Source organism: Ascochyta rabiei, chromosome 12, assembly GCF_004011695.2.
Source record: "Ascochyta rabiei chromosome 12, complete sequence".
Lineage (NCBI taxonomy): Eukaryota > Fungi > Ascomycota > Dothideomycetes > Pleosporales > Didymellaceae > Ascochyta > Ascochyta rabiei.
In genome coordinates this window covers 1,083,018-1,105,961 of record NC_082416.1, presented here as the reverse complement: position 1 = coordinate 1,105,961, position 22,944 = coordinate 1,083,018, and the positions used below count along the sequence as shown (strand labels likewise).

General features: G+C 54.6%; 9 protein-coding genes across 9 annotated transcripts, besides 9 other annotated features; 5 read left to right on the top strand and 4 right to left on the bottom strand.

Annotated features, from left to right (window-relative positions):
- Positions 1 to 577: 577 nt before the first annotated feature.
- On the bottom strand, positions 578 to 3,196 carry EKO05_0007426 (uncharacterized protein; the record flags this gene model as incomplete). Its single annotated transcript, XM_038943204.2, has 4 exons — positions 578 to 707; positions 759 to 1,713; positions 1,769 to 2,509; positions 2,569 to 3,196. The coding sequence occupies 4 exons, from the start codon at positions 3,194 to 3,196 to the stop codon at positions 578 to 580; spliced, it is 2,454 nt and encodes an 817-aa protein (XP_038793960.2).
- Positions 3,197 to 3,989: 793 nt separating this feature from the next.
- EKO05_0007425 (uncharacterized protein) lies at positions 3,990 to 5,336 on the top strand (the record flags this gene model as incomplete). The annotated part of the gene is made up of 1 exon (XM_038947192.2): positions 3,990 to 5,336. One exon carries the CDS (start codon positions 3,990 to 3,992, stop codon positions 5,334 to 5,336), a length of 1,347 nt encoding a protein of 448 aa, XP_038793961.2.
- A 617-nt stretch (positions 5,337 to 5,953) lies between these two features.
- EKO05_0007424 (GTPase regulator Nrf1) lies at positions 5,954 to 6,385 on the bottom strand (the record flags this gene model as incomplete). Its single annotated transcript, XM_038943400.1, has 2 exons — positions 5,954 to 6,303; positions 6,352 to 6,385. 2 exons carry the CDS (start codon positions 6,383 to 6,385, stop codon positions 5,954 to 5,956), a joined length of 384 nt encoding a protein of 127 aa, XP_038793962.1.
- Positions 6,386 to 6,819: 434 nt separating this feature from the next.
- EKO05_0007423 (uncharacterized protein) lies at positions 6,820 to 7,579 on the top strand (the record flags this gene model as incomplete). The annotated part of the gene is made up of 4 exons (XM_038943388.1): positions 6,820 to 6,825; positions 6,874 to 6,924; positions 6,976 to 7,050; positions 7,307 to 7,579. The coding sequence occupies 4 exons, from the start codon at positions 6,820 to 6,822 to the stop codon at positions 7,577 to 7,579; spliced, it is 405 nt and encodes a 134-aa protein (XP_038793963.1).
- Positions 7,580 to 9,030: 1,451 nt separating this feature from the next.
- On the bottom strand, positions 9,031 to 10,243 carry EKO05_0007422 (uncharacterized protein; the record flags this gene model as incomplete). The annotated part of the gene is made up of 2 exons (XM_038943267.1): positions 9,031 to 9,566; positions 9,940 to 10,243. 2 exons carry the CDS (start codon positions 10,241 to 10,243, stop codon positions 9,031 to 9,033), a joined length of 840 nt encoding a protein of 279 aa, XP_038793964.1.
- A 998-nt stretch (positions 10,244 to 11,241) lies between these two features.
- EKO05_0007421 (chromosome loss- protein) lies at positions 11,242 to 12,771 on the top strand (the record flags this gene model as incomplete). Its single annotated transcript, XM_038947193.1, has 1 exon — positions 11,242 to 12,771. The coding sequence occupies one exon, from the start codon at positions 11,242 to 11,244 to the stop codon at positions 12,769 to 12,771; it is 1,530 nt and encodes a 509-aa protein (XP_038793965.1).
- Positions 12,772 to 15,750: 2,979 nt separating this feature from the next.
- Positions 15,751 to 18,834, bottom strand: EKO05_0007420 (RAM signaling network component; the record flags this gene model as incomplete). Its single annotated transcript, XM_059637038.1, has 4 exons — positions 15,751 to 16,275; positions 16,351 to 18,246; positions 18,316 to 18,427; positions 18,614 to 18,834. The coding sequence occupies 4 exons, from the start codon at positions 18,832 to 18,834 to the stop codon at positions 15,751 to 15,753; spliced, it is 2,754 nt and encodes a 917-aa protein (XP_059493021.1).
- Positions 16,310 to 16,336: a tandem repeat.
- Positions 17,118 to 17,136: a tandem repeat.
- Positions 18,446 to 18,610: a tandem repeat.
- Positions 18,699 to 18,718: a tandem repeat.
- Positions 18,835 to 18,869: a tandem repeat.
- A 25-nt stretch (positions 18,870 to 18,894) lies between these two features.
- Positions 18,895 to 18,934: a tandem repeat.
- Positions 18,935 to 19,177: 243 nt separating this feature from the next.
- Positions 19,178 to 19,215: a tandem repeat.
- A 421-nt stretch (positions 19,216 to 19,636) lies between these two features.
- EKO05_0007419 (uncharacterized protein) lies at positions 19,637 to 20,773 on the top strand (the record flags this gene model as incomplete). The annotated part of the gene is made up of 1 exon (XM_038947195.1): positions 19,637 to 20,773. The coding sequence occupies one exon, from the start codon at positions 19,637 to 19,639 to the stop codon at positions 20,771 to 20,773; it is 1,137 nt and encodes a 378-aa protein (XP_038793968.1).
- Positions 19,751 to 19,798: a tandem repeat.
- Positions 19,957 to 19,995: a tandem repeat.
- Positions 20,774 to 21,350: 577 nt separating the features above from the next.
- EKO05_0007418 (uncharacterized protein) lies at positions 21,351 to 21,827 on the top strand (the record flags this gene model as incomplete). The annotated part of the gene is made up of 1 exon (XM_059637037.1): positions 21,351 to 21,827. One exon carries the CDS (start codon positions 21,351 to 21,353, stop codon positions 21,825 to 21,827), a length of 477 nt encoding a protein of 158 aa, XP_059493020.1.
- Positions 21,828 to 22,944: the final 1,117 nt, after the last annotated feature.

Below are 22,944 nucleotides of genomic sequence, written 5' to 3'. Positions count from 1 at the left end.
GGCTATCCGGCAGCCCGTGCACTAGCCACATAAGCCACAGCGAATCCGGGGACACTCGAGATGCGAGGCTGCGAAGCGTCTCCTGCACGTATGACACAACTGGTCTGGGCCAACAAGCATTGCGAACGTCTCGTGACCGGAGCGATGGAAGATAGGTGCCGATAGTTCCGGCCAGTGCTATTTCGAGGATAGCGCGGCTTGGTGATTACGTAGTGGGGACGTTTGAGCCGCATCTTCCAGTTCGCGATGCACGAGGCTGACTGGGCTTATCGGTTCCTCCGGTCGGCAGCATGTGTGCGATCGCAGGAGAGTAAACATATCATCTTGCGGGCGTGCTGTGTGAATGTTCAGCCGACAGTCGCGCTGGGATCGATGGCCTCAACGGAACGAGGTCTGCCGAGCGACCGATCAAACGATCATGTCGATCAGCTCTTATGGTCGATCACCAAGACTGGAGCAGAATTAAGATCTTTGAGTAGCAAAGGACGCTTTGTCGAATACCGATACTACAAGAACATCTGACCTTCTTTTCTAGCCTTCTGTTCCGCTGGGTCGCGCACTTTGAGCGAGCACTATCTCATATGTACAAGCCGCACATACTGATTCTACTGGGATCTGTATTGGGTTCGACGAGGATGCCGACATCTCGCTTGAATTCTCGCAGCCATTGCGAGTTATCTGCCGCTGTTTGATTCCATGGATCGTCACTGTGAAAGGTCAGCAAATGGTGCAACGGCCCTGCGAATATTGAGACATACTCATCGTATACGATGTACCGAGCCTGGTGCTGAAGCTCCTCATCAGTCGGAATATGGCAGTTAGGGTTGTTGGGTGACATCGTTGCTGCTACCCAACGAGCCAGATCGCGGACAAGCCACGAGAAAAAGTTGGTACTGTTGATAAACATCCTGGACCGCGCTGGCGGGAAAAGGTTATTCTCATCCAGCGGGGTGTCCAAACCTCTCCCCAAGTGGTAAGTCGCCGGGTCTATATGAACATTAGGCAAGTTGGCATCAGGAGTAGCAGAGTTTGTTTGCATCTGCAATGGCAACGGACGTAGCACTGGAGCCGAGTGGTAGGCCAGGCTGGGACCAGGGTCTAGTGTAACCGGTCCGATAGGAAGTGTATACTCGGCGGAACAAGCACGTATCTTGAAGCTTTGGAGCCAGTCCGCGCTGGCGTAAATCAGCTTGATTAGCCAGTTTGCAAACATATCGGAAGGTGTTTTGGATGTTTGCTCCATGTAGTTGATAATCTTGCTCGCCTCTTCCTGAATATTTTCGTCTGTGACCATGACTCCAGTTGCTTCTTTGGCTCTAACGAAGGTCCAGAGCTGGGCCTCGAGTGGACACAACTCAAACATGTTATCTCTGCCATTGATCTTGAGGACTGTGAATCTACTTTCATTGCGGAGTCTCAATGGTTCAAATTTGGCTTGATCCACGATTTGCTTGCACGACATCAGCAGGTCACGCAACCAGGAAGAAGGGGCTGCATCCCGGACTTTAGGTAGCACTTCAGAAGCGAAGATGATACGACAAGCTTCGAGTTGCATAGCAGAGTTGTCGGGCATCCTGCCAGTAAGGTCGAATTGATTTTGCATAGAATGAGCCAACTCGATCTTGATCAGCTCATAGGCTGTGGTTGGTGATCCATGCGGCGCTTGACTGGCGCCAAACGGAGCTGGTGTACTTCGTTCATAGTCGATAAGATCTATGATCAAACCATCAGTACCTGTAGTGATGTGGGAAATTCAGATGGAGCTTACACGGCGGAATGGCGTTCTCCAGAAGCTTTAGGTATCTATCGTCGAGACCCCAATCCCCTTGCCAGCTTGCCATAGTCTGGCCCTCCTTGAAATGCCCTGCAAGATGATTAATTCTCTCCTCCCAAGTGTTCATATTCAGTCCGCAAAAGCCGCACCGGGACTGTATGTTAGACATCGGTACCCTCCAGGAACTCATCGACCATTTGTCGAACTTGATGTTGTGGACAAGCTGCAAGTGCTGGTTCAAATGATCTTTGCGATTGAAAGTACGTTCTTCCAGGGTTCGCTCATGACATGGCTGGTAGTTGTGATCATCCAGGTGAGCGTCGTCTGGCTCAGGCTCACCGCAGAACACGCAGCACATTCGCCCAGTATCCAGCCTGATAGCTTGAGGTCCATGGAGAGCGCACACCCATTGTTCAATTGGAAGATGTAGTGACTTCTCATGGCGTTGCCAATCATGTTTGGTTTTGAAGTCTTCGGTGCAGAATGTGCACTGGTACGGTAACATAGAGCCAATCAAAGATGTTCGTCGGACGCGTGCGCGCTGCTTGTGGGCTCGTCGTTTACGAAGTGGACGAGAGCACGTCACAGGTGCTGCAGGCCGTGAGGGAGTGGAGTGCTTTGACGCGTTTGAGAAGTCACTGGAGGCTGAAGTTCCTGCGCTGCTTGCTGAAGAAGTGTGGTACCTTGAGTGTGAAGCATTGTCTCTGTATTCAAGAAAGTCGAGGGCGCCCTCCACTACAACAGATGTCAGTGTTCTTGATTTGATTACTTGCATGAACTGGGCTGTCACGTACGCAAAGGCACACCCCCATTCGACTCCATAGCACGGGCGATAGCTGAGGCAGCAGCCGGCTCATGTTCTGGCGGCGAAGACTGCCATCTTTCCATCGGGTTCATTGAACGCATGTTCCGCACTAGAGCTGGAGTATCAGGTCTGGGAGCAATCTCAACAGGTCTACTCGAAGAGTTGGACGAAGAGTATGAAGACGGTGCTCTCGGTAGCTTGCCCCGCCTTCGAGCGTTGGCGAACCAGTTTGCAATTTGCGTCTTGCTCAGTCCAGTCCGTTGCTGAAGCATCTCCATCTCTTCACTTGTAGGGTAAGGTCGGGCTTTGTGAGCAGTAAGCCAATTTCTCAACATCCGAACTACTTCTTTGGAGAAGCGTCCGCCACTTTTGGATGTTGATGCTGCGGTGTTTATGGCTTCTCCGGGGTCGGTACTATTTACGAGTGATTGGAGCCCATCTCCAAGCTTCAACGCATGTTGGTCATGTCCAGGTGTCGACTGCCCAGACAGACAGATCGAAGGTGAATCAAAGCCATCGCTGTCAGGCAGATCGTTTAACTCTGCAAGATCGAAAGAGGCAGTGTCCGAAGGAAAATCAAAGAGAGCGTTCCACTCTGCATCAACGCTTGCGTCCATCTTGTTATACCGACGGTATGCGTTGCTAACATTGAGAAATTACTTGTATATGTCGCATATGCTGGAGACCTGGAGTGGGGAAGTGGCTAGCAGGCAGTCTAAACGCAATGAGGTTAAGCGCAGCTCATCGCTGATTGGTTGTTGTCCGACATGTTAGGGCGTGGCTCACGAGTTCACAAGGCGTGTCGAAACTGGGCGCAGGGCGTGACCTGAGCATACTCGCACGCAGAGTTTGCCGGAGCATTTTTGGCGATAGCGATCCAGGCACGTCCGTTTGCGCCTTCAGCCTCATGTCACGAGAAATCTGATTGGTGTACTCCTACGCGAGTAGGATTCGGTTACGTCTGTGTTCAGATTTCGACAGTGCGCACAGGGCGTGGTTGTGAATGAGGCGCATTCGAAAGCAAACTCTGCTGCACAGTCGCTGATGAAAGCTTTTGAAAGTCTCATCCGCATCATGACGGCCGCTAACAAGCAACTTCATTGGTGCGTCGACGTCTGATCGTGGTGAGATGACGATGAACCCAACGTCACCATGGCCCACTGGCACCTACCCCATGCTTGCGAGGGATTCCTACGACTCCGGCTTCGACGAGGTTGATAAGACATCTCTGCCCGAGTCAAGAACCAAGTCACAGCATTGAACAAAAGTTTTCGACTTGACCTCTTCTTCGTCATGTCTACCACAACCCAGCTCCAACAGCCAGAGTTGGAGCTCTGTTACTTCTCCAACTCCAACAACACTTCCAGAATGCAAATTTCGGATTTCTCCAGCTCGTGTGCCATATCCACGATGGAACTGAACCACAGCTCGAATCGACACTCCGTCTCGGACGAAGAGACACAGACACCACCTCGCTCACCAACACCGACATCCATCGCCCCCAGCGCCCCAGGAGCATTCAGCACCACTGCCATCCCCGACGGTGGTTACGGTTGGGCGGTGGTCATTGCTGGATTTACTGTGACTTTTTGTTTCAATGGACTGATCAATTGCTGGGGTGTCCTGCAAACGGCACTCCTCAACAGCACACTTTCTCACGTCCCCACCGCCACACTTGCGTTCATCGGCTCGTTAAACATATGTTGCGGCGCCGCCTTTGGCATCTTCGCAACCAAACTCGGGCAGCGTTTTGGATCGAGGATCACAGCCATGTCAGGCATCACTACGATGGGCCTTGGTCTCATCGCTGCTGGGTCCTGTACATCCAACGTCGCCGGCCTCTTTGGGACGATTGGAGTGGTAGCCGGCGTGGGAATGAATATGGCGTACACCATCACGAATCAGCTTCCCGTGCAGTATTTCTCCGGAAAATTGGGGCTTGCAAACGGCCTCATCAAACTCGGAGGCGGCGTAGGCGGAACCGTGATGGCAATTGCGCTTGAAGCGCTCGTTCAGCACGTAGGAATAGCTTGGACATTTCGAGTCCAGGGGCTCCTCACCATCGGAATGGGGCTGCCGGCTGCTTGGTTCATGAAGGATCGGATTGCGCCGGTGAGAAAGGCACCGTTCGTCGACCTGTCCATGTTCAAGAGTGTACCGTTCACTGCCATGTTCGCGGCGGGCGCGATTGGTACCTTTGCATTGTTCGTGGCGCCATACTATCTCCCTCTGTTTGCGCAGACGCTGGGTTTGTCGTCTTCGACTGGAGCTGGATTGGTAGCGGCGTTCAATGCCTGCAACGCTGTTGGCCGCTTCGCTGGAGGCCCACTGTGTGACAAGATTGGCCCCATCAACACTTTTGTCATCACAATGGTATTAAATGCGGTCAGTATGCTGGCGATATGGCCGGTGTCGAGTACGCTGGGACCTCTGCTCGTCTTTGCGGTTCTCAATGGCGTGGCGAACGGTGCGTTCTTTACCGTCTTCCCCACAGTTGTCGCCAGCATTTTCGGTCCCGGAAGGGCGGCCGTAGCGATGAGCATGTCGATCACCGGTTGGACACTTGGGTACTTGTTGGGTGCGCCAGTTGCAGGTTATATTTTGCAAGCGATGGGAGGACAAGAGAAAGCTGGTGCAGGGAACATTGATGTTTATCGTCCGGCCATATTCTACGCTGGAGGAGTGGCGCTGGTATCCAGTTGTTTTGCGCTCTGGGCGAGATTGAATTTGGCGAAGAAAGTGGCGAAAAGGGTCTGAAGTGAGGAGGCATAAAACACCACATACTTCGCGTATAACACTAGGTCTGATTGGTAGTTGACTATCAACATGCGTACTGCCAAATCCGCCCAAGCTCTTGCACTCTCCTCTGCTTCTTTCTGCTGAATTTGGGGTTGACTGATGTGGCTGTAGCTCATGGCATCTCACCTCTTGACACCCTGAGTAGTTGTCTCTCTCCAGAGGCTGAACTTCTATTAGTTTTGTGTTGCTATTCTGGCTGTGCGTATGCAAGATGAGGCGCTGATTTGATCATTGTAAGTATTATTGGCTATATGACATATGTTTACTGTCTGCGCCAAGCGCATACCCAGCTTGGATCTAGCAATAAGAAAGCGACTCACTATCGGCATTGAACATGTACACAAAACAGGGTAACCAAATCCTCGTTCGGCATCGAACCGATGAAGTCCAATCCACGCTCATACGTTGCTTCGTCCGGTGTTCTCTTCCAAAACACGCTTCAATCATCGGTTTCCTCCGGCTCTATGAATGTCTTCTGCTCTCGCATCAGCCCTCGGCATATTCCACACCATTGCACTCTTCCTTAAGCCTTCCTTGACCCTTTGTCAATCCTTCCTTGGCCCTTGCTCAATCCTCTATTTCTTGCCGTCAGCCATGGTCAACCTCAGCACGAAGTTGACAATGACTGCCGCGAAGAGCGCCAGTGTAAGAACGGTAGGACCAAGCCTGTCGTCGAAGCCGCCCTGGCCCCTCATCCTTATGCTCTTAGCACGCCAGTGGAATGTGAACAGGGCGTACACCATAGCCATCATAGCGACCAGAGTGAAGAGGCCGGCGCTAATCTTTCCGACCTTGTCACCGAAGTTGAGGAGACCAATGGCGAGACCACCGAGGATGACGGTGAAGTTGAGCCACGAGAGAAAGGTACGCTCGTTGGCGAAGAAGACTTTCGGCTCGACGCGGGTGGGGAGGGCGATGCGCTTGCCTAGAGAGAATCAGTGGTGGCCTGCCATCGTGTTGAGGCCGGACCTACCCGGCGCCGTCTGGAGGAGAGGTTGGCTCGACATGACGATGTTGTGTAGCCCTGCTGCTGTGAATGGGAGCTCGAGGGCAAGGTCGCGGGAGTGGTACGGGGCAATTGGTCGGTGTTGTTGCACACGGCTGCAGGCTCTCGTTTAATACGGCGCAAGGATCGTTAAGAAAGCTTTGCAGGAACCAAGCTCATGCCCTGCAGTGCTGTGGGAAGGAATGGTGCTCCACTGGAGGCATTGGAGCTGTGATGCACGTACAGCCAATCAGAGCGCCCACGTGATATGAGCTGCGCACGTCCCGAATGGGCCTGGACAACGGCGCAACGGGGCGCAACGACGCTAGCTTGGCAACAAACAATTCACGACAACAGCCGCTTGCCTGCAGTCGTTATCGACATAGAGCGTCACGCACACACATCATACTTAGCACCGCGCCCATCGCTACACGTTTCGTACCTACCCCATCCAGTATGGCAGTGAGTACTCCTACCAACGACAGCCGCGCAACCCATTGACAGCAACAGGCCACCGCTTCACCGCTTCCTACCGAGCAGCTCCAGCAGATCGCCAGCAGCGTAAGCAACCTGACAGCAAGAGGCACGATACCCAGCTAACGCCATCATCAGGCCTGCGAGCAAGCCCTCGACTCCGCAGAGCTCTACGACCACTCCAAGGTCGCAGGGTGGAACACAGAGATCATCGTAAGCCACCACCGTCCCCCTGCACACGGCACGCGAGTAGGGCAACACAACAACTGCACGTGCCCTGTGTCCTGTGTCTCTGCTGCACCCTCTCCCCACATGATGAGAACATTTGGTCCGTGTTAATGAGGCGGCGTAAGACCCCGCTATCTGAATACAAAACCACAGCGCTTGTCGCAACTCTGATCCTTCTCTCCCTTCCGCCACTCACCAACACCCTCTGTTGTGGCAGTATCATAGCTAACGCATCGGCTAGCAAAACATCCTCAAATCGCTCATCAGCGCCACAACAGTAAACAAAGAGGGCTCCGAACCCACCCAACCCGCCTACAAATACATCGTCAACAGCACCGTCATCCAGCACATCGGCTCTCCCTCTGAACCCGAGAAGCACGGCCGTCGTGGCATGCACAGCGCAGTCGGCGCGTACTGGAACAACGAGAAGGACGGAACATACAGCTACAAGTGGGAGGCTGCTGAGAAGAAGGGCATGGATATCGTCATTACCGTCACATGGATCGCCATATAGGGTGTTGCGAGCGAAAGCAAGGTGGGGTGTGTAGAGACGGTCGTCGTTGAGCCCGATATCGTTGAGCCCGATATTTCTCATGGCAACTGCTATGGAGAGGATAAGACATGTATCGAGGAGATTGGGGAGAGTGAGGAGAGTGCAGTACTCTGTCTATTGTTGATCAGTGGGACAGAATGCTCCCTTGACGAGGATGAATCATCTGTACAAAGGCGTTTGGTCTGTAAGTTCTTAAATAAGCCAGCGAATACATTCGTCCATTTCCAGAACCGGAAAACCTGCTCGGATCATACACAGTGTTAGATTGAGTCTTCGCCGGCGAACAGATCTCCCCAGCTGCCTCGAAGCCTACCTGTATCCTGTCATGTATATATGCTGCCGACAGCTCTCCACAAACTGCTTCCCATGCAGCTCATTCTCGTTTTGTCTCATCTCGAGGTCCACCCTTTATAGCACCGCGCCAGACCGCGAACTCCATCGGCTGGTATGTGTTAATATCAATGGCAGTGAATACAAACATCAACGGAAAATCGCTGTAGTGTTTCCACCAATCTACCATGAGGTATCCATCACGACACGACACGGGGTAATCAGTCAGGATATCAAAGCAGCGCCCACGTCACGCAAGGCCACGCTTCAACACCAAAAGGCCAAACACATACAACAACGAAGTGCCTTGCAACCCATATATCTCAATGTTGCGTCGGCGGTGCTTGTCTGCGTCGACACAACTGCTTGTAGCCACAACACGAAGATCCGTGTGAACGAAACGAGAGCGGCAGACGGTTCAGACAGGGACGTATCTACTCCACGAACCCCCCCTGCCTGCCGACATGTGCCCACGTGCTCACAATGCCACGGGGCGCCTCACCCCAGCCTTCCGCAGCCGCCGATCACGGGCCCCGGCGTACGCAACTACGTAAGAGCAGCGGACGCAGGGCCTGAACGCCAGGGACTTGGGTGCCGGAAGGGGCTCTTCGCGCGGGATGCGTGCATGGCGCAGGGTGCCGCTCGGGTGTGACATGCTTGTTTGTCGGGGAGGGGTAGGGAGGCGCTGGACGCGGCGAGTGGGCTAGGGGATAGCGTCATTTTCTTGCGGTATGTCGTTTGCACGGTGCTGGAAGCCTTGCACGCCTGGAGAGAGAGAGAGAGGGCGAGTGGTGAGCGCAGGGAAGCGGTGGTTAGTTGGAGCAGTAACGTGTACTGTTTGTGGTATGAGCTGGGCGGTGAAAGGCAAGGAAATGAGGATAGAAGATGGGATACAAAGTTGTCTTGTGATTATGATGAACAAAAACAAGAGATATCGCAATTACTCGTCGCTTCATGTACCGTGCTAGCCCATCGTCCAAATCATGCACAGAAAACCCTCAGTGTCTTACAGACTGGGGTATATAAACAAAAATCCATCAAGAAAGCGGTCTGGTCATCAATTTTGGCTTCGGCCTTCATCCCTAAGCCTCAGTGCCCACGCCCTCGGTGTGCGCGGGGCTATTCCGCCCTGTCTTCTGCTCTTCCTTCTTGCTTAACAGCGCTTTGAGTTCCGACGTAGAGCTCTTGCCGCTGCTCTTCTCGGTGATCAAACCCTTGAGCCATGCGTTCTCCGTCTCCAACTGTCCGATTCTGGCCTCGAGCTGCTGCACACGGTCGCTCATGTCCTTTGCTGTCTTCTCGAGGGCCTGTTCGCGCTGCTTCTTCTTTACGCGGAAACGGGCAGATGCAGCTGTGTTGCGGCGGCGCTTGTCTTCTTCTGCAGCGACGCGTGCATGCTCGTCCAGGTGCTGGATGGGTGTGCCAACAGTCATGTCCTCAAGTTTGCGCTTCTTCGAGGCCGAGTCATCGTAACTGATGGGCGAGATGGCGTTGGGCTGCGGTGCGTATGTAGTAGGGATCGAGTAGTTGTGTGGTTGTGGCTGCGGCAGGCTTGCCATGGAGGTGTCGATAATGGGTGCCGCGCCGAAGTTGTTGAAGTCGGTGAACTGGAAGTCGCCTGCAAAGAGGTCAAAGTCAGCCATGGCTGTTTGATGGAGTAGTGGTAGCAGTGCAGTGCAGTGCAAAGAAGAGATGAAGATGCGGAGAGGTGCAGAGTTCAAGGACATGAATCATGAGCTTCGCTGCTCGAGCCGGCAATTGCGTGCTTGGAGGGGATGCTAAGCTCAGCGGCAGGGCTACATCTCCCTCGTGCTGTGAGTGGCTGGGGTAGAGGCTGTGTGGGGGCTCCATGCACATGGCAGTGGGGTCTGCACATGTGATTGGCCAACAGCAAGTGAAGAGAAGAAATCTTAAGCATTGTGATGGTCGACGACAGAGAGAATACGAGGTGTGTAGAAGGAAGAAGCGACAAGCGCGCCAAACGGACTTACCATTCAAGTTGAACTCCATATCGGGCTTCGCCGCACTGGCGGTGCTGATGCTGTTTCTCGGTGTATTCTCGGTGGTAGACTGGGCTGGTTGCTTGATGTCGAAGTCGACACCGAAGTCAATGGGTGAGTTGAGGTCCACGTTGGTACCGCCGTTGATGTCGAAGAAGTCGGTGTTCAGGAACGCGGAGAAGTCCTCTGTGACGGGCTGAGGCTCTACAAGAGTCTCTGAAGGCGGCGACAGTTGGTTCAGATCGGCAATGTACTGGGACACATTGGGTCCGCGAGGTCCCTTGTACCCCGACATGAGCTTCGGCGTGAAGATCGAGGTTGGTGGTGTATGTGGACAATTGTTGTTAGAGAGATGGAGCCAATGTCGAGGGGTTTTCGTGGAGCCGAATGCACCCGTTGAGAGGCTATGGAACTATGGGTCCGAATCGGCGGGCTTGCGTCAATCGCGTTTGACGTCGTAGAGTTGTCCGGTGCCTCGATGGGCAGCGCAGTGATTCAGACAAAGGAATGTTGTATCACGGCGACCGTGAGACAGTGCAGTGGTGGAGGAGAGAGTGACAGCTACAAATGGTGACGTTGAGTCGATTTCAGCGCCCGGGAGGTTTTGTGAGCCACTTAGCCCCGCGCAGTCAGATGTGCGCTCCAGCCTTAGGGTGACAAGTTTGCCGATGTAATAGCAGTGTTTGCCGAACTCGTGCGCTCACCCCACGCTCTGCGCTCACCCCACGCTCTGGCTTTCGGGATGCTATCCGACTGTCGCAGTTCTTGTCTAGTTTGAGAGAGGCAGTTTGCGATGGTGCGATTGAAGTTGGAGAACGTCCTGCGCTTCCCGCGGTACTTTACACTGCTGCAGTCTGCACATGCACTTGCTGCAGGTGCTTGACATCGTTCTGCTCACCAATCGTCAGCTTGGTAATCAGAGAGAGCATCGGACATAGGCAAGCCAATCACGTCTCACCATCGCACTCCGCGATTGTTCCGACGATGGTGGGCGATCATTACGGCGGACGCCATGCAAAGCGCTGCTGTGAAGGGTCTGACACGTGAGTGCTGCAAACGGACACTTGTTTCTAGAAGAGACGAGTGAGAGTTTGAATTCACCAACGTGGCCTGTTCAAAGAACATTCGTTGTCACGTCCAGGACGTCAGACGCTGATTGCGCCAAACATAGATGGGCTGGCTGTCGTCATGTGATCTTATCATCGTTGCGCCTGACGCGTTCCAATCGATAAGGAAGGCATTCGGTAAACAACATCCACAGCTCTCATGTAGAGCATCGATGCGCCGCACGTCATGGCTACTACCGCTCCCGACTATAAGAACATCCCCCACTCGCACCGCCTACCGATCACCCACCGCGATGTCCAGCGCACCTTCACGAGGCTCTCCCGCCAGTCGCTCATCTCGCTCGCGCAGCAATGGCTGAGCAAGAAGAACCGTGATTTTTGCAAGCCATTCTTACTCAGCGACCGCAATGAGGCTGAAGACGCGGAGGATGATGACCTGATTGAGGAGCTATACGAGCCTGCGCAAAGTGCCGAGGAGCTGCTGGAAACATACAAGGAGCTAGCCGCGCGTAAGGGAGGCAGGAGAGAGGTGCTCGATCGCATACTGGAGGGAGACTGGAGAAGCGGGGTTTCGATGTACATGCTCGCGACCGCCGAGATACAGTACCTGCTCGACCACCCAAACTCACTGCGCTGGACCGCACGGAGGCTGACTCGCATACCCAATGCGCGCTCAGCCATCACGGACATGGAAGTCACAAACGACTCCGACCACCTCCCCCGCTTCCAAGCACAGACGTTCATGTCGAATCTCGCTCGTGAGCTGACACCGCTGATGAAGGCGCATTACCTGATCACACGAATCAAAACATCGCCCATGACTATTCTACGCGTCTATATACACGACTCCCCATATAGCAATGAGAGCTCGCTTGCCCTGGATTCGAGTGGCGCAGACAGTGCTAAGGCTGTATTCTTTGTATGGCCCAATGGTTCGCCTTTTGTGTACTCTTCCCTAGCTACGCTCACTGGGCAGGTTGTGGGAGATGACGGGCGACACCTGAGAGACATTGTACAGCAGGCGATACCCAAAGCCTTTTCGCGACCCTCTGCGAGGTACCAGCTCACGAGTACAAACTTTACTACCAAGTCGCTCGATGCTCTGCTCACATATCGCGGGCCAGGAAAGAGTAATGGCGCTACGGGAGGGTGGAGCATCTTCCAAGACCACAGCTTCAGCCAGAACGCACTGGACTTCATCACGACACAGAAGAATGACGAGCAAAGCAAGAGCAGTAGTGGGAAGAGCGATGCAAACACTTCAACCAAGGCTGGCCCCGGGCGGCCGAAGAGAGCACTAGATAGCACCGAGACGCCAGAATCGAAACGGAGGAAAGAGGTTGCCCAGGGTCGGTTTGGTGCCTCTGCTCAACCTGACGATGGCCAGGGTCTAGAGAGGTTTGAAGTCCGCATCGATGATCCGTTCCCGACTACGCAGAGCAACACTGCAGGGGTGGATGGTGAAACATCAAGACGCAGCGCACAACTCTCGAACCGTGGTCGAAGAGGCCGGCCTTCAATACTCGACAGAACAGCAGAAGAGACCGAGCAGCTACAGAACGAAGAAGGGTGGGTACCCAATGTGCGCATTGCATTCACTGGTACGCACGTCTTCGCTGGCATCAGGCAACTAGTCGAGGAGGGCATTGTGGATGGGGAGAAGATGCCAGGCTGGATGACTGGCGAGGCGAGTGTCACAATAGGGGCAGTAAGAGCAGGCAGGATACAAGCGAAAGATGGTGTCCCTGGCACCTGAGTGCGTCAATATGGGCTTAGCGGGCGTCGTGATATTGGTATACCCAGGGTAATGCGGCGTAGGGCGTTCTTGTTGTCGATGCTACTGACGAACTTGGGCTTAGATAGGACAAGTATCGCCTCATCTTCAATGTCCAATCAGTACAAGCAAATTTTCCATATTCACGTTCTCTACAGGTCAGGACATTGTCTCTTTTTAATAACGAGGACGACATCGCACAATGCGCTTTTGCAACGCGCTTTTTTTGCTCTGTTCTCAAGCCACTCACTGGGGCTCAGAATTCGTCGTGGTCTCTTTCTCAAGACTGCGCTCTAACTGTTAACCTCGATCTCTCTTGCTACGGACTCCATGTATGGCTTTGAAAAAATCCGTACAGATGAAGAGAAATGCTTTGTGCGGTATCAAAATGCAGGTGTTTGTTTCCATGCCGGATATTGGGAGTTGATCTGGAGCTGTGGTTCAGCCAGATGGCAGAGGAAATGTACACAACGTCTGAGAAGGATTTAGCGTATTTCAGTTTAATACAATTCTTTCTTCCCCACTTACGCATTCCCTGATACGTTTCGCATAAAGCAAAGGATTCTGCCAGGAATCAAGATCATGGAGCTGTCTTGTACATAACGTTCGCTTCGGAAGAGTGCGAGAACCCGGTCCCACACGGGTGGAAGACTGGAATCGTGTATGTAACAATGGTTGCCGAACTATATTGGAAATTCATCAGAAACCATCAGAATTACCTGCCGCGCGGCAATCTCTCCACTCAGCGCTGCACATCTCCGCCTCATCGCCTCTCACCATGGAACAAAAGCACATTTACCAATATCCTGTGAACCTTCGACGGCTCCGAAAATTAGCGTACGGAAGGTTTTTGCGCCTACTTACGGTCGCCGCTCCAAATCAGGCTCAGTGTTGTCCGGTAGCTCTGTTTGCTAACTAATAGAGACATGCATCTCAGCTAGTTGATTCAAATGGACTTTAGGTTCCTGTTTTGACGTCACTATCATCAGGCTGAGAGGGCTGGTAAGTTCTGTTGTTTCATTGTTCGTTCTAAAAGTCCTTATGGCTAAGGCTTGTGTGCGAGTATCAGACATACAGCTGCCTCTATGCCAAGCTGAGGCGGCAGCTCGGCCTTACATCGCCACTCCGCGGTCGTTACAATAAGGCATAAACATGCAGGCAAGTTCGTATACTGCCTCATTCTGCCGCGATTGTTTAAGGCGAAGAAATCGTCCAGCGTCCTGTACACGGTCATTCAAAGAGATTCATGTCCAGAGTCAAACTTCTCCCATAGCTGCTCAGATTTTCACTCATTCAACTTTGAATAAGAGGATATAGATCCCGTCGAACGAAATTGTCTTCCACATTACGTTTCAGACCGGCCATAGGCTCAGCCTTGCAAGAACTCTTTCCGACTGATCTTCCTCGAGAACCTACCTTTACCTTTGATTGTCGGTGCTTCTCTCTATATACCATCAGCACACACTGGGGCACAGCCGCAGTGTTAAAAACACCACCAAAGTGAGGTTGCACCGCACCTCTGGGTAAATAGGCCTGTTTACACTGCACGCAGGCAGATTTACACAAAACTCCTGTGCTTTGTACACTGCAGCTAATTAGCTATTGTAACTTGTCATCTACCACTATTTATTATCATCCTCCCTTTGAGGTATATAGATAGCTCTCCCATCTCATCGTCCACCTCATCGTCTATCTCCTGTTTCTATCTCCACCTACTTCTCTATATAGAATTGATAGAATGATGGACTCCTATAGCAGTGTAAATCATCTAAGATGATAGTGCAGAATACACCCTCTATCTAGTGTAAAACACACCTCTAACGCGGTGTAGATGGCAGACTTTCTTCTGTGTAATTTACACGATAAAAGTGCAGTATTTCTCACCCGGTCTAGTACCGCAGTGACATCGCTACGATGTCAGACCACAACGAGCGTGCTCTACAGATCGGCTTCGGTGTCTCCGGAGTGCTAGGCACTTTAATCACGTTGGCCAGGCTCCACCATCGCAACTCCGCGGGGTGCATGCTGTCCCGTCGTTTGTTCTCCTCACGTGTGCCAGGTCCGTCACCTGCTGTGCGATGCGAAATCAGCGCATCCAATGCTCGCCTAGTCGCTGGATCTGAGAGCACCTCGGTTGCGAATCCCGGCTGGCTCGAACTGACTTGGCTCCATACTCACGGAGAACGACACTCCCTCCCGCGTACGAAGCCTCGACGTGCCCTTCCTCCCCATGTGACTCGGTACCTCCTCCGCCGACGACCTACGACTCGAACCAAGCTGCCCAGGCATTTGCGACATGGGACGACATGGAAGCCAATGAGTGGAGTATCTGCTCGTAGATACGCGTCACTCACTGCTCTGGCCACACTCAAGGCAGTGCAGACTTGGACTGAATCTCACGTGGCCGCACTAGGCAAATCTCAGCATCAACCGCCGAGCGCCAGTGAATCCACCATGCTGCAGAGCCGCACGCAGAATTGGACAGGATGGGCATACTTGGAAGCATCAGCATTGGTAACGACATCAAGCACAAAGCAACAGGGTGGGTCAGTCTGGAGTCGAAACGCCAGAATAATTCGATCTCCAGAGACGATGGAAGGGGAGTAAGACAGGAGCCGAAAGGCATGCTGCTTTCGATAGTGAAAAGCGGTGAGACGCGCGGCTCAACCGCGCGCCCCTCTGACTGATCTTCATAGAAGCTACTATAGCGTGCAAATACATATCCTCGAGCCACCTTACCGTGACTCCAATCGTGGCCGTGTCCGCTTTGAAGGCCAAACGCCATTATCGTATGCAAACCAGTACACCGTGCAAATGAGTGGAACCCGGACAACGCCGTCGCTAATGTATGACAAATTGTAACGCAGGAAATCGCAGTGATCATGACACGCCAAAGAGGAGGATGGGCTTCTTAGCTCTGCTAAAGATCATAGTGTGTGATGCATGTGCAAGGTCGAGGCATCAAATACGTCGCTGGGTCTGGTTCAGCAACCTGTCTGCCCGCTCAAAGACATTGAGAGTATTGGACCCGTGACCAGGAGCAAACTTGGGTGTGTTGGGCACTGTAGCCTGTGCTGCAGCACCAAGGGCAGCGCTCAAAGGCGTTGCTGGTACTGGAGTGCCATAGCCACCAGACCCTTGTGACACGAGGCCTGCGGCAGAGTAGGGCTGTGCAGAGAAGGTCGAGTTGATTGTGGGGATCTGTGTATTGATGGGGCCGAGGTAAGAGGAGCCCCCACTGGCACCCATGCCTGGTCGACTGAGAAATCTGGGTGGCTGCGTACGTGAGGTGATCGACGACAGCGAAGGCGGACCCATTGAACCGGAATAGCTAGATGTCAGGTGTGACCAAGGCGAGCTGTAGATGGCAGAGCTAGCTTCTTTGACCGTTTTGTGAAGGGGCTTCATGAGCTGCTTCACCTCGGGACTCAGGAGTTTGTGATCCCTGCCCTGCTGTGTATAGGCGGTAGCTAGTTCGCCCCAAGCCTGAAACGATTGTGAGTCATGGTGCTTCATGTTGAAACAGAAAAAAAAAAGAAAAAAAAAAGGGGGAAAACAAACCTTGATGAAACCCATGCATTGCTGCCAGAACTCGATTTGGCTGCGGGTGTAGCTATCCTTCAGTTGCATCTGCGACAGGCGGCTGGCAAGAGGAGCCGTCATCTGCTGTACTTCGTTGCTCTTGTCAATCAAGCCAGCAAGAGCTTTGATTCTGGGATGGTCGGAATCTAAGTCGCGTCGCAAGACGTCGAACTGCTCTCGTAGCAGACGGGTAATCTGAGGAATCGAGGTCCTGCAGCTCTCACTTGCGTTTCGCAGCTTCTGGTAGACTCGGTCAAACTGAACATCCTCATCAGACTCGTCGAAGCTGCTGGTCATCGTGTTCGTGCGGGACATGTTCGTAGCCAGCGTAGAGAAAGACTCTCCTGACCGGGGCGTTGCAGCGCTGAGGCTGGTCATGGTGTTTGTTCGGCTGTTGTCGTTGCTGTGCAGCATGACCGGTGGAGGTATTTGGTATTGGCCTCGCTGCGGTGGTGACGTTGGGAACCGTCGGACTCTTGGTCGTGCGCGTATTGTTCCTGGTGCGTCTACTGCACTGGGCGTGCGTGAGTTTGCAGAGGTGCGCTTGAATTGTGCGCCCAACACAGAGCAAGCATTCCTCATTTCAATCAAGCTGCCTTGTTGCAGAAACAGGAAAGTCTGCACCACCTGCGGGTTAGCGTTCTGTGTGATCTCCGCACGATTCTCTGCAATAGACAGAGTGATTGACATGAACGACTCCAAACATCGCAGAGCATACACGTAAACACTCCTCGAGAGTCTTTGCGCTTCTTCTTCGTCTTCTTCGACGAGACCGCCAAACTTGTTTAGCACATCGCTCATAGCTCTGATGTTGAGGTAGGTGCTCGAAAAACGACGGTAAAAGTCCTCCTTCCGCCGCAGAGCTTCTTTCGGCCTCGCCATCAACTTGACGGACCGAAGCATGTGATGGACACAATCGTGCAGCTGAGATATCGCGTAGAGGAATTTCCTGGCCGCCTCAACAACAATGTCAGGAGCACGAGAGCCGCGTCTATGTTCTCGCACGTCAGACAAGGGACGGTTTGCCAGCGACCGAACAGTCCCCGTGTCTCCGTACCCAACGGCGGTGGCAGGTCCAGGTATACCGTTGGCAGCGTTGGAAGGAACAACGATGCCCTGGCTGAAGCCACGGAAGTGGCTGGTCCGTCTGAGTTCGTCGACCGAGCCAAGCTGCTCAGACGCTTGGTGCTTGTTGGTGTAGATGCCCATGCGTTTCTGGCGCTGTGTTGAGGGGCCTGCGCCCTCGCTCTGGCTTCGATTTCGCTCGTTCAGGCTGTTTGTCAAGACCAAGGGGGACAGGGGAGGTCGTAGTTTCATGCCACTGTTGCTCGTCTGCGAGGAGACGCGGTAGTGAGAGCGGGTGGGTATAGGCGGTGCTGCTAGCCCTGGCGAGTCTGCCTTTCCCTCGGCGAAACCGTCGAGTGTGCTGACGCTGGGTCGTACGGGAAACCGACCACCGGCGGCTCGTTTCGAGGGTCGCGGTGTCTCTGGATTGCTTTCGGTCCAGCTCTCGTCGCTCGATGACTCGATGCGTATACGTTCCAGCTCGGCTCGCTGGCGTTGCTTAGAGGCCTGCTGGCGCATGAACTTCTTCACCTGCGTAGCGATGACGGCATCGCGTTCGTTCTCGTTGGCGGGCGAGGGGGCGTTGTCTTTGATGGTGCAGACTTCGGGAGGCGGAAAGGTCAAGGGGTTGCCGTCGAGCTTCAAGACCTGCAGGCTGTTGATGTCGCCCAGACACACGGGCAGCTCCTCGATTTTGTTCTTGGCAATGGCGAGCACTTTGAGCGAGGTCAAGTTTGCAATCTTGTGGGGGATGGATCTGATCTTGTTCCTGCTCACGTCGAGAATCTCCAGGGAGGTCATGTCGAGGATCTGGGGCGGGCATCAGCATTGTGTCACAGGCGGTGCAGTTGTGCATGCAGCTGGGGCGGGCCAACGGACGGCATTGGGGATCTCGCGCATGGCGTTGTAGCGGACGTTGAGGTAGCGGAGGCGCTTGCATTCTATGAGGCGCGAGGGGAGGGTGGAGAGGAGGTTGTGCGAGAGGGCGAGCCTAGCGGAGTCAGCATGTGCGGGCAGGCGTGCGGGCAGGCGTGCGGGCGGGCAGGCGTGCGGGCGGGCAGGCGTGCGGGCGGGCAGGCGTGCGGGCGGGCAGGCGTGCGGGCGGGCAGGCGTGCGGGCAGCGAACGGGCGTGCAGGCAGCGAGCGCGGGCGGGTGGAGGGGCTCGGGCGGGCGCACCTCTCGATTTCGAGGCGGATGACATCGATGACCTCGTCGGGCAGGCGCGCGATGTTCTTGTGGCCGAGGTCGATGGTGATGCCGGGCTGCTGCTGCTGCTGCTGCAGGTCGCGGGGAGCATCGGGGCCGCGCTGGCTGAGGTCCTGCGAGTGGTGGTAGGCGGCCTTTGCGAGGGCGAGCACCTCGTCGTCCGAGATGGGCACGGCCGCGTCGTTGCTCATGGCGAGCGGCGGGCGGAGGGGCGGGCGGCGGCGGCAGAGAGACGTGCAGACATGCTCATGCAGCGACACAGCGACACAGCGACACAGCGACGCAGCGACATGCAGCGCTGTGCTCGACCAAGCAAGGAGCGCCGTGCCCGTGTTCCTGGCGCTAGTCACCCAGCCGCCGCCGCACCGCCGCACCGCCCGCCCGCCCGTGTCAGGCCAGCGCAGGCCAGGGCCATCAAACACCTCGTCAACACCACCACCGCGCCCCGCCGCCGTCACAGGGCGCGCTGGCACACCGTGTCCTTGTCCAGCACCTGCTGCACTTGCCCTGCGCAGGCGGGCGCGCTGTCCACCTCCCTTCCCCCTTCCACCTTCCCCCTTCCACCTTCCGCCCAGCTGCCCTCCCAGAGGCCAACGTCACGTGAGCCAGGCCGTTGTGCTCCAGCCACCGATCGAGCCTCCACGAATGCCAGTCTGCCGGAGCAGGGCCCCGTCACCCAATCCAGCCTTTTCCTCCCCAAGAGGAAGCCTTTGGCGTCCACCCCCTCTGATAGGACCGCCCTTCACGGACTACACCTCAGAGGCGTAAACACGCTCCAACCAGAGGTTGCTGAAGGCCATGCTGTAGCCCGGCTCCACAACGGCTCGTTAACCCAAGCAATGGCACGCTAGCAAGTGGGTCGTGGCATTTTTGGCACTTCATTTCGTCATGTCGATCCATCTCCAAAGTCCAAGATGAACTCCAGTGCGTCGATCAACAACTTCTCCACAAAGTCAAGGCGCACAGGAGACGCGCGCACGCGCAGACGTTGCCATGGACTACGGCGACTACCCATATCCCATTCGCCGTTCACCTCGAGCCGCGCATGAGCTCCAACAAGTCTTTGCCCAGCTCCAGCTCGACAACAACAGACGCGACTACGATAATGACGACGACGACGACGACGACGACGACGACGACGACGACGACGACGACAGTTACACCGACTCCGACCAGGACGACCTACCACCTGTATCGCAAAGGCAGCCACACTCGTATCGCGAACCACCGCCGACAAGTCCAAGAGAGCCACCACCCCGATCTCAGTCACATGTGAACCCACTGCGATTCCATCCCGTCGCTGCAGATAAGATACCAGCACCACCAGCACCACCAGCACCAACACCAACACCCCGGCACCGCTTCTCTCACCCCTTCAGGGAACAACTATTTGCGTTGCGACAGCCTGATCCAGCACCTCGTCGGCATCCAACCAACCTCGTATCTTACAAGCCTGCTAACCAACGTCTCCACCCGCGCCTGCGCCGACGGACCTCCTTGGACACAATAGCCTCGGTGACAACGACAGCGTCTGTGCTCGACCCTGAAGATGCAGAAGCACCATCTCCTGACACGTTCACTCTCGAGGATGAGTACCCCATTACACCAGACGTCGACCTGGGACCACCACCAACGACCGCACCACCGAAAGCTGCTTCATTACCCGAATCGCTGCGAACAGCTAGTCTACGCACAGCCAGTGTCAGCTCCACTCAGTCCACGCACCCAGCAACGCCTGTAGCGTCAGCAGAGACGCACCCTCCCAAGTCAATCCTACAGAAGCTGAAGCCTGGCAAGAGGAAGGACTCGGCAGGCACGGATGGAGGAGCCGATCGACTGGTCATAGAGCGAACGGTTTCGGTTGATCAGACGTCGTGTCGCTCCAACTCGTCGAGCGCATCCAACACCGTATCGTCGGGGACGCCTTCAAGATACCCACCTTCAGAAACCGGCAACTCTCGATCGAGCAGCACGTGGACGGCAAGCTCCCATGACATCAGCGGCTTGACACCAGAGGAGATCAAAAAGTGCAAGAAGAAGGGCATCAATCCAGCGCTGTTCGCTGAGATGAAGGCAGCAAGGAAGGGGAAATGGACCAGTCCCATAGCGGGCAACACGTTCCTGTCCTGATATAGCAGAGTGGCGTGCGACCTGCGATTGTTATCAACGCTGGTCTGGCACACCGGCCCAACGTCTTACGCTGCAGCTAGAGCTGCGGTGCGTTGTCGGATAGCCCGACTTGCTGTCAGAGCAAGGTTGGACCTTGAGATACCACCTTGCGGGATGAAATACGCAGCCCTTGTGTCAGTGGATGCCAACAACACGCGTGGAATGCGTACCTCGGTAACGACACGACAGCTTCAAGCAAGCAGCCTCACGGGACTCATCAATAGTCTAATGGGTCCGCACAGCCTTCCGTCCCCTGCAGCTGCAGTTGCAAGGCGTCCGCCATCATGCAATACCGCTCATCTATGACGGAATGACCACGACCTCCGCTTTGCGCCCACCATCTCTCGTCTCACGGCCGATCGCACATCACTTTGCCTCCGCCTCAAGTGACCAAGGGTGGCTTCAGCCATTCGCCTGAGATGTGTTTTACTCAGAGAGCCCTTAGCGTGACAGCCTGCATAGCATCCAAGAGCACTATAGCAGTTTCCATCTGGCTTATCTCCAAGTCTACATTTGAGATAGATTGAAGTATATTGCAATGGGGGTGTATGTGGCTCGGCATATAGGCATGGTATCAGGAGATCGACCACCTGCCACCCGACTGCCGCTTACATCATGTCGAGGCCTGGAGGACTTGTACAAGATGAGATGTACTGTGTTAGGAATGAGTAGCACGAGGCATAACAGTCTGAAGCAGCACAGCAGCAGAAAAGAACGATTACAACCCAACCGTGTCAAGCAAAAGAAGATGCAACTCGCCTCGTTCACTAATCACCATCTCCCAGAAGACCTAACTAACCCACTCGTCCCCTGCAGCCCTGCAGTAGCCACCATAAACACCTCAATAGCCTTCCCAACGCAGCATAGCACCAAGACGGCAGTTCCCTTGCTTTCCCCACCACCAAAACCAAGCCCATCACAGCATAACGCTCTCACCGTCCTTGTCCTGCATTCCTATCAGTGTCCACCTATCACACCTTCACCCTCCAGCTCTACCAAGCTCGCAGGGGCGTAGTCGAGCTGCGAGGCCGTCGATCGTGACGCTGCTTTTGCACCTAGAGCCGGCCGCCCCTCCGGGCAACCGTGTAGTAGAGTGTGCAAGCGGGGGAGACGGAAGCCGCGGGGAGCTTGGCAAAAGCTTTACCGTCCACGACCACCTACGAACTGACTCGAAGGTGGGGGGGGGGGGGAAGCCCGGTGTGAAGTCCGTTTGTTCACATGTTCACATGTTCACATGTGCACTCCATTAGCTAAGCAGCTGCGTGTTGCGAAACGCACTTGGGCTGATTAGTGCGCTGTAGTGCGCTATAGTGGTATACCGTATCAGTGCGTTGTGGTACCCCATTAGTGCGTTTGAGCAGCAGATTAGTAATGGCTTCTCACCAAGGCTCAGATCCAGAGCTGAATTGAGCTAGTTGCAGGAGTTCAATCTCTAATCTGCTTACGTTAGGCAGGATTACCATGGCTCCAACCGCTTCCAGCTTAGCAGAGTCTTCCAATTTCGTCTCTAACTCAGACTGGGAAACCCGGCTATTGACACCGATAAGGTGATGGTGGTGAGATTGCGATGTGCAGATCCGCTGGGTTGGGAGCGCGGCGCTGCGCGGAGAGACAGGGGAAACCTCGACGCAAAAAGACGTCACCATGTGATTGATGCACGCTGCTTGCGGCGGCGCGGAATGTCTGCTTTCCTTCTCGAAGCATTCTCGAATCCTTCCCGATGGTTTTCCAGGAAGTGGAGCCGCCCGCATTCTTTGCCCCCTTTGCAGCCGTGCCGTGCCATGCACGCGCTCGTGACACGACCCGGAGTCGACGTCAATGTGGTGAGCTGCTCACTCCACGGCCCCGAAATTCTTCGCGCAGATCCATCCCCTTGCAGATCCGGTCTCGCGGTTATAGGCTGTGCGCTCCGGCTGGGTCGCTGAGTTGAGGCTCCACTTTAGCCCTGTCGTGCATACATTGTGTTTAGATGCTCCACTTGGTAGGGAACTGAGTTGAACACCACCTGCTTCTCCCTATCATGAAGCCTTGGTAAATCAGAGATGCACACGCCTTCTCTAGGCTCCGATCGCTCCGCTGAGCAAACTTTGTCGGCTTTCGAGTTGAATATGTGCGTACATGTGTGTTCGACG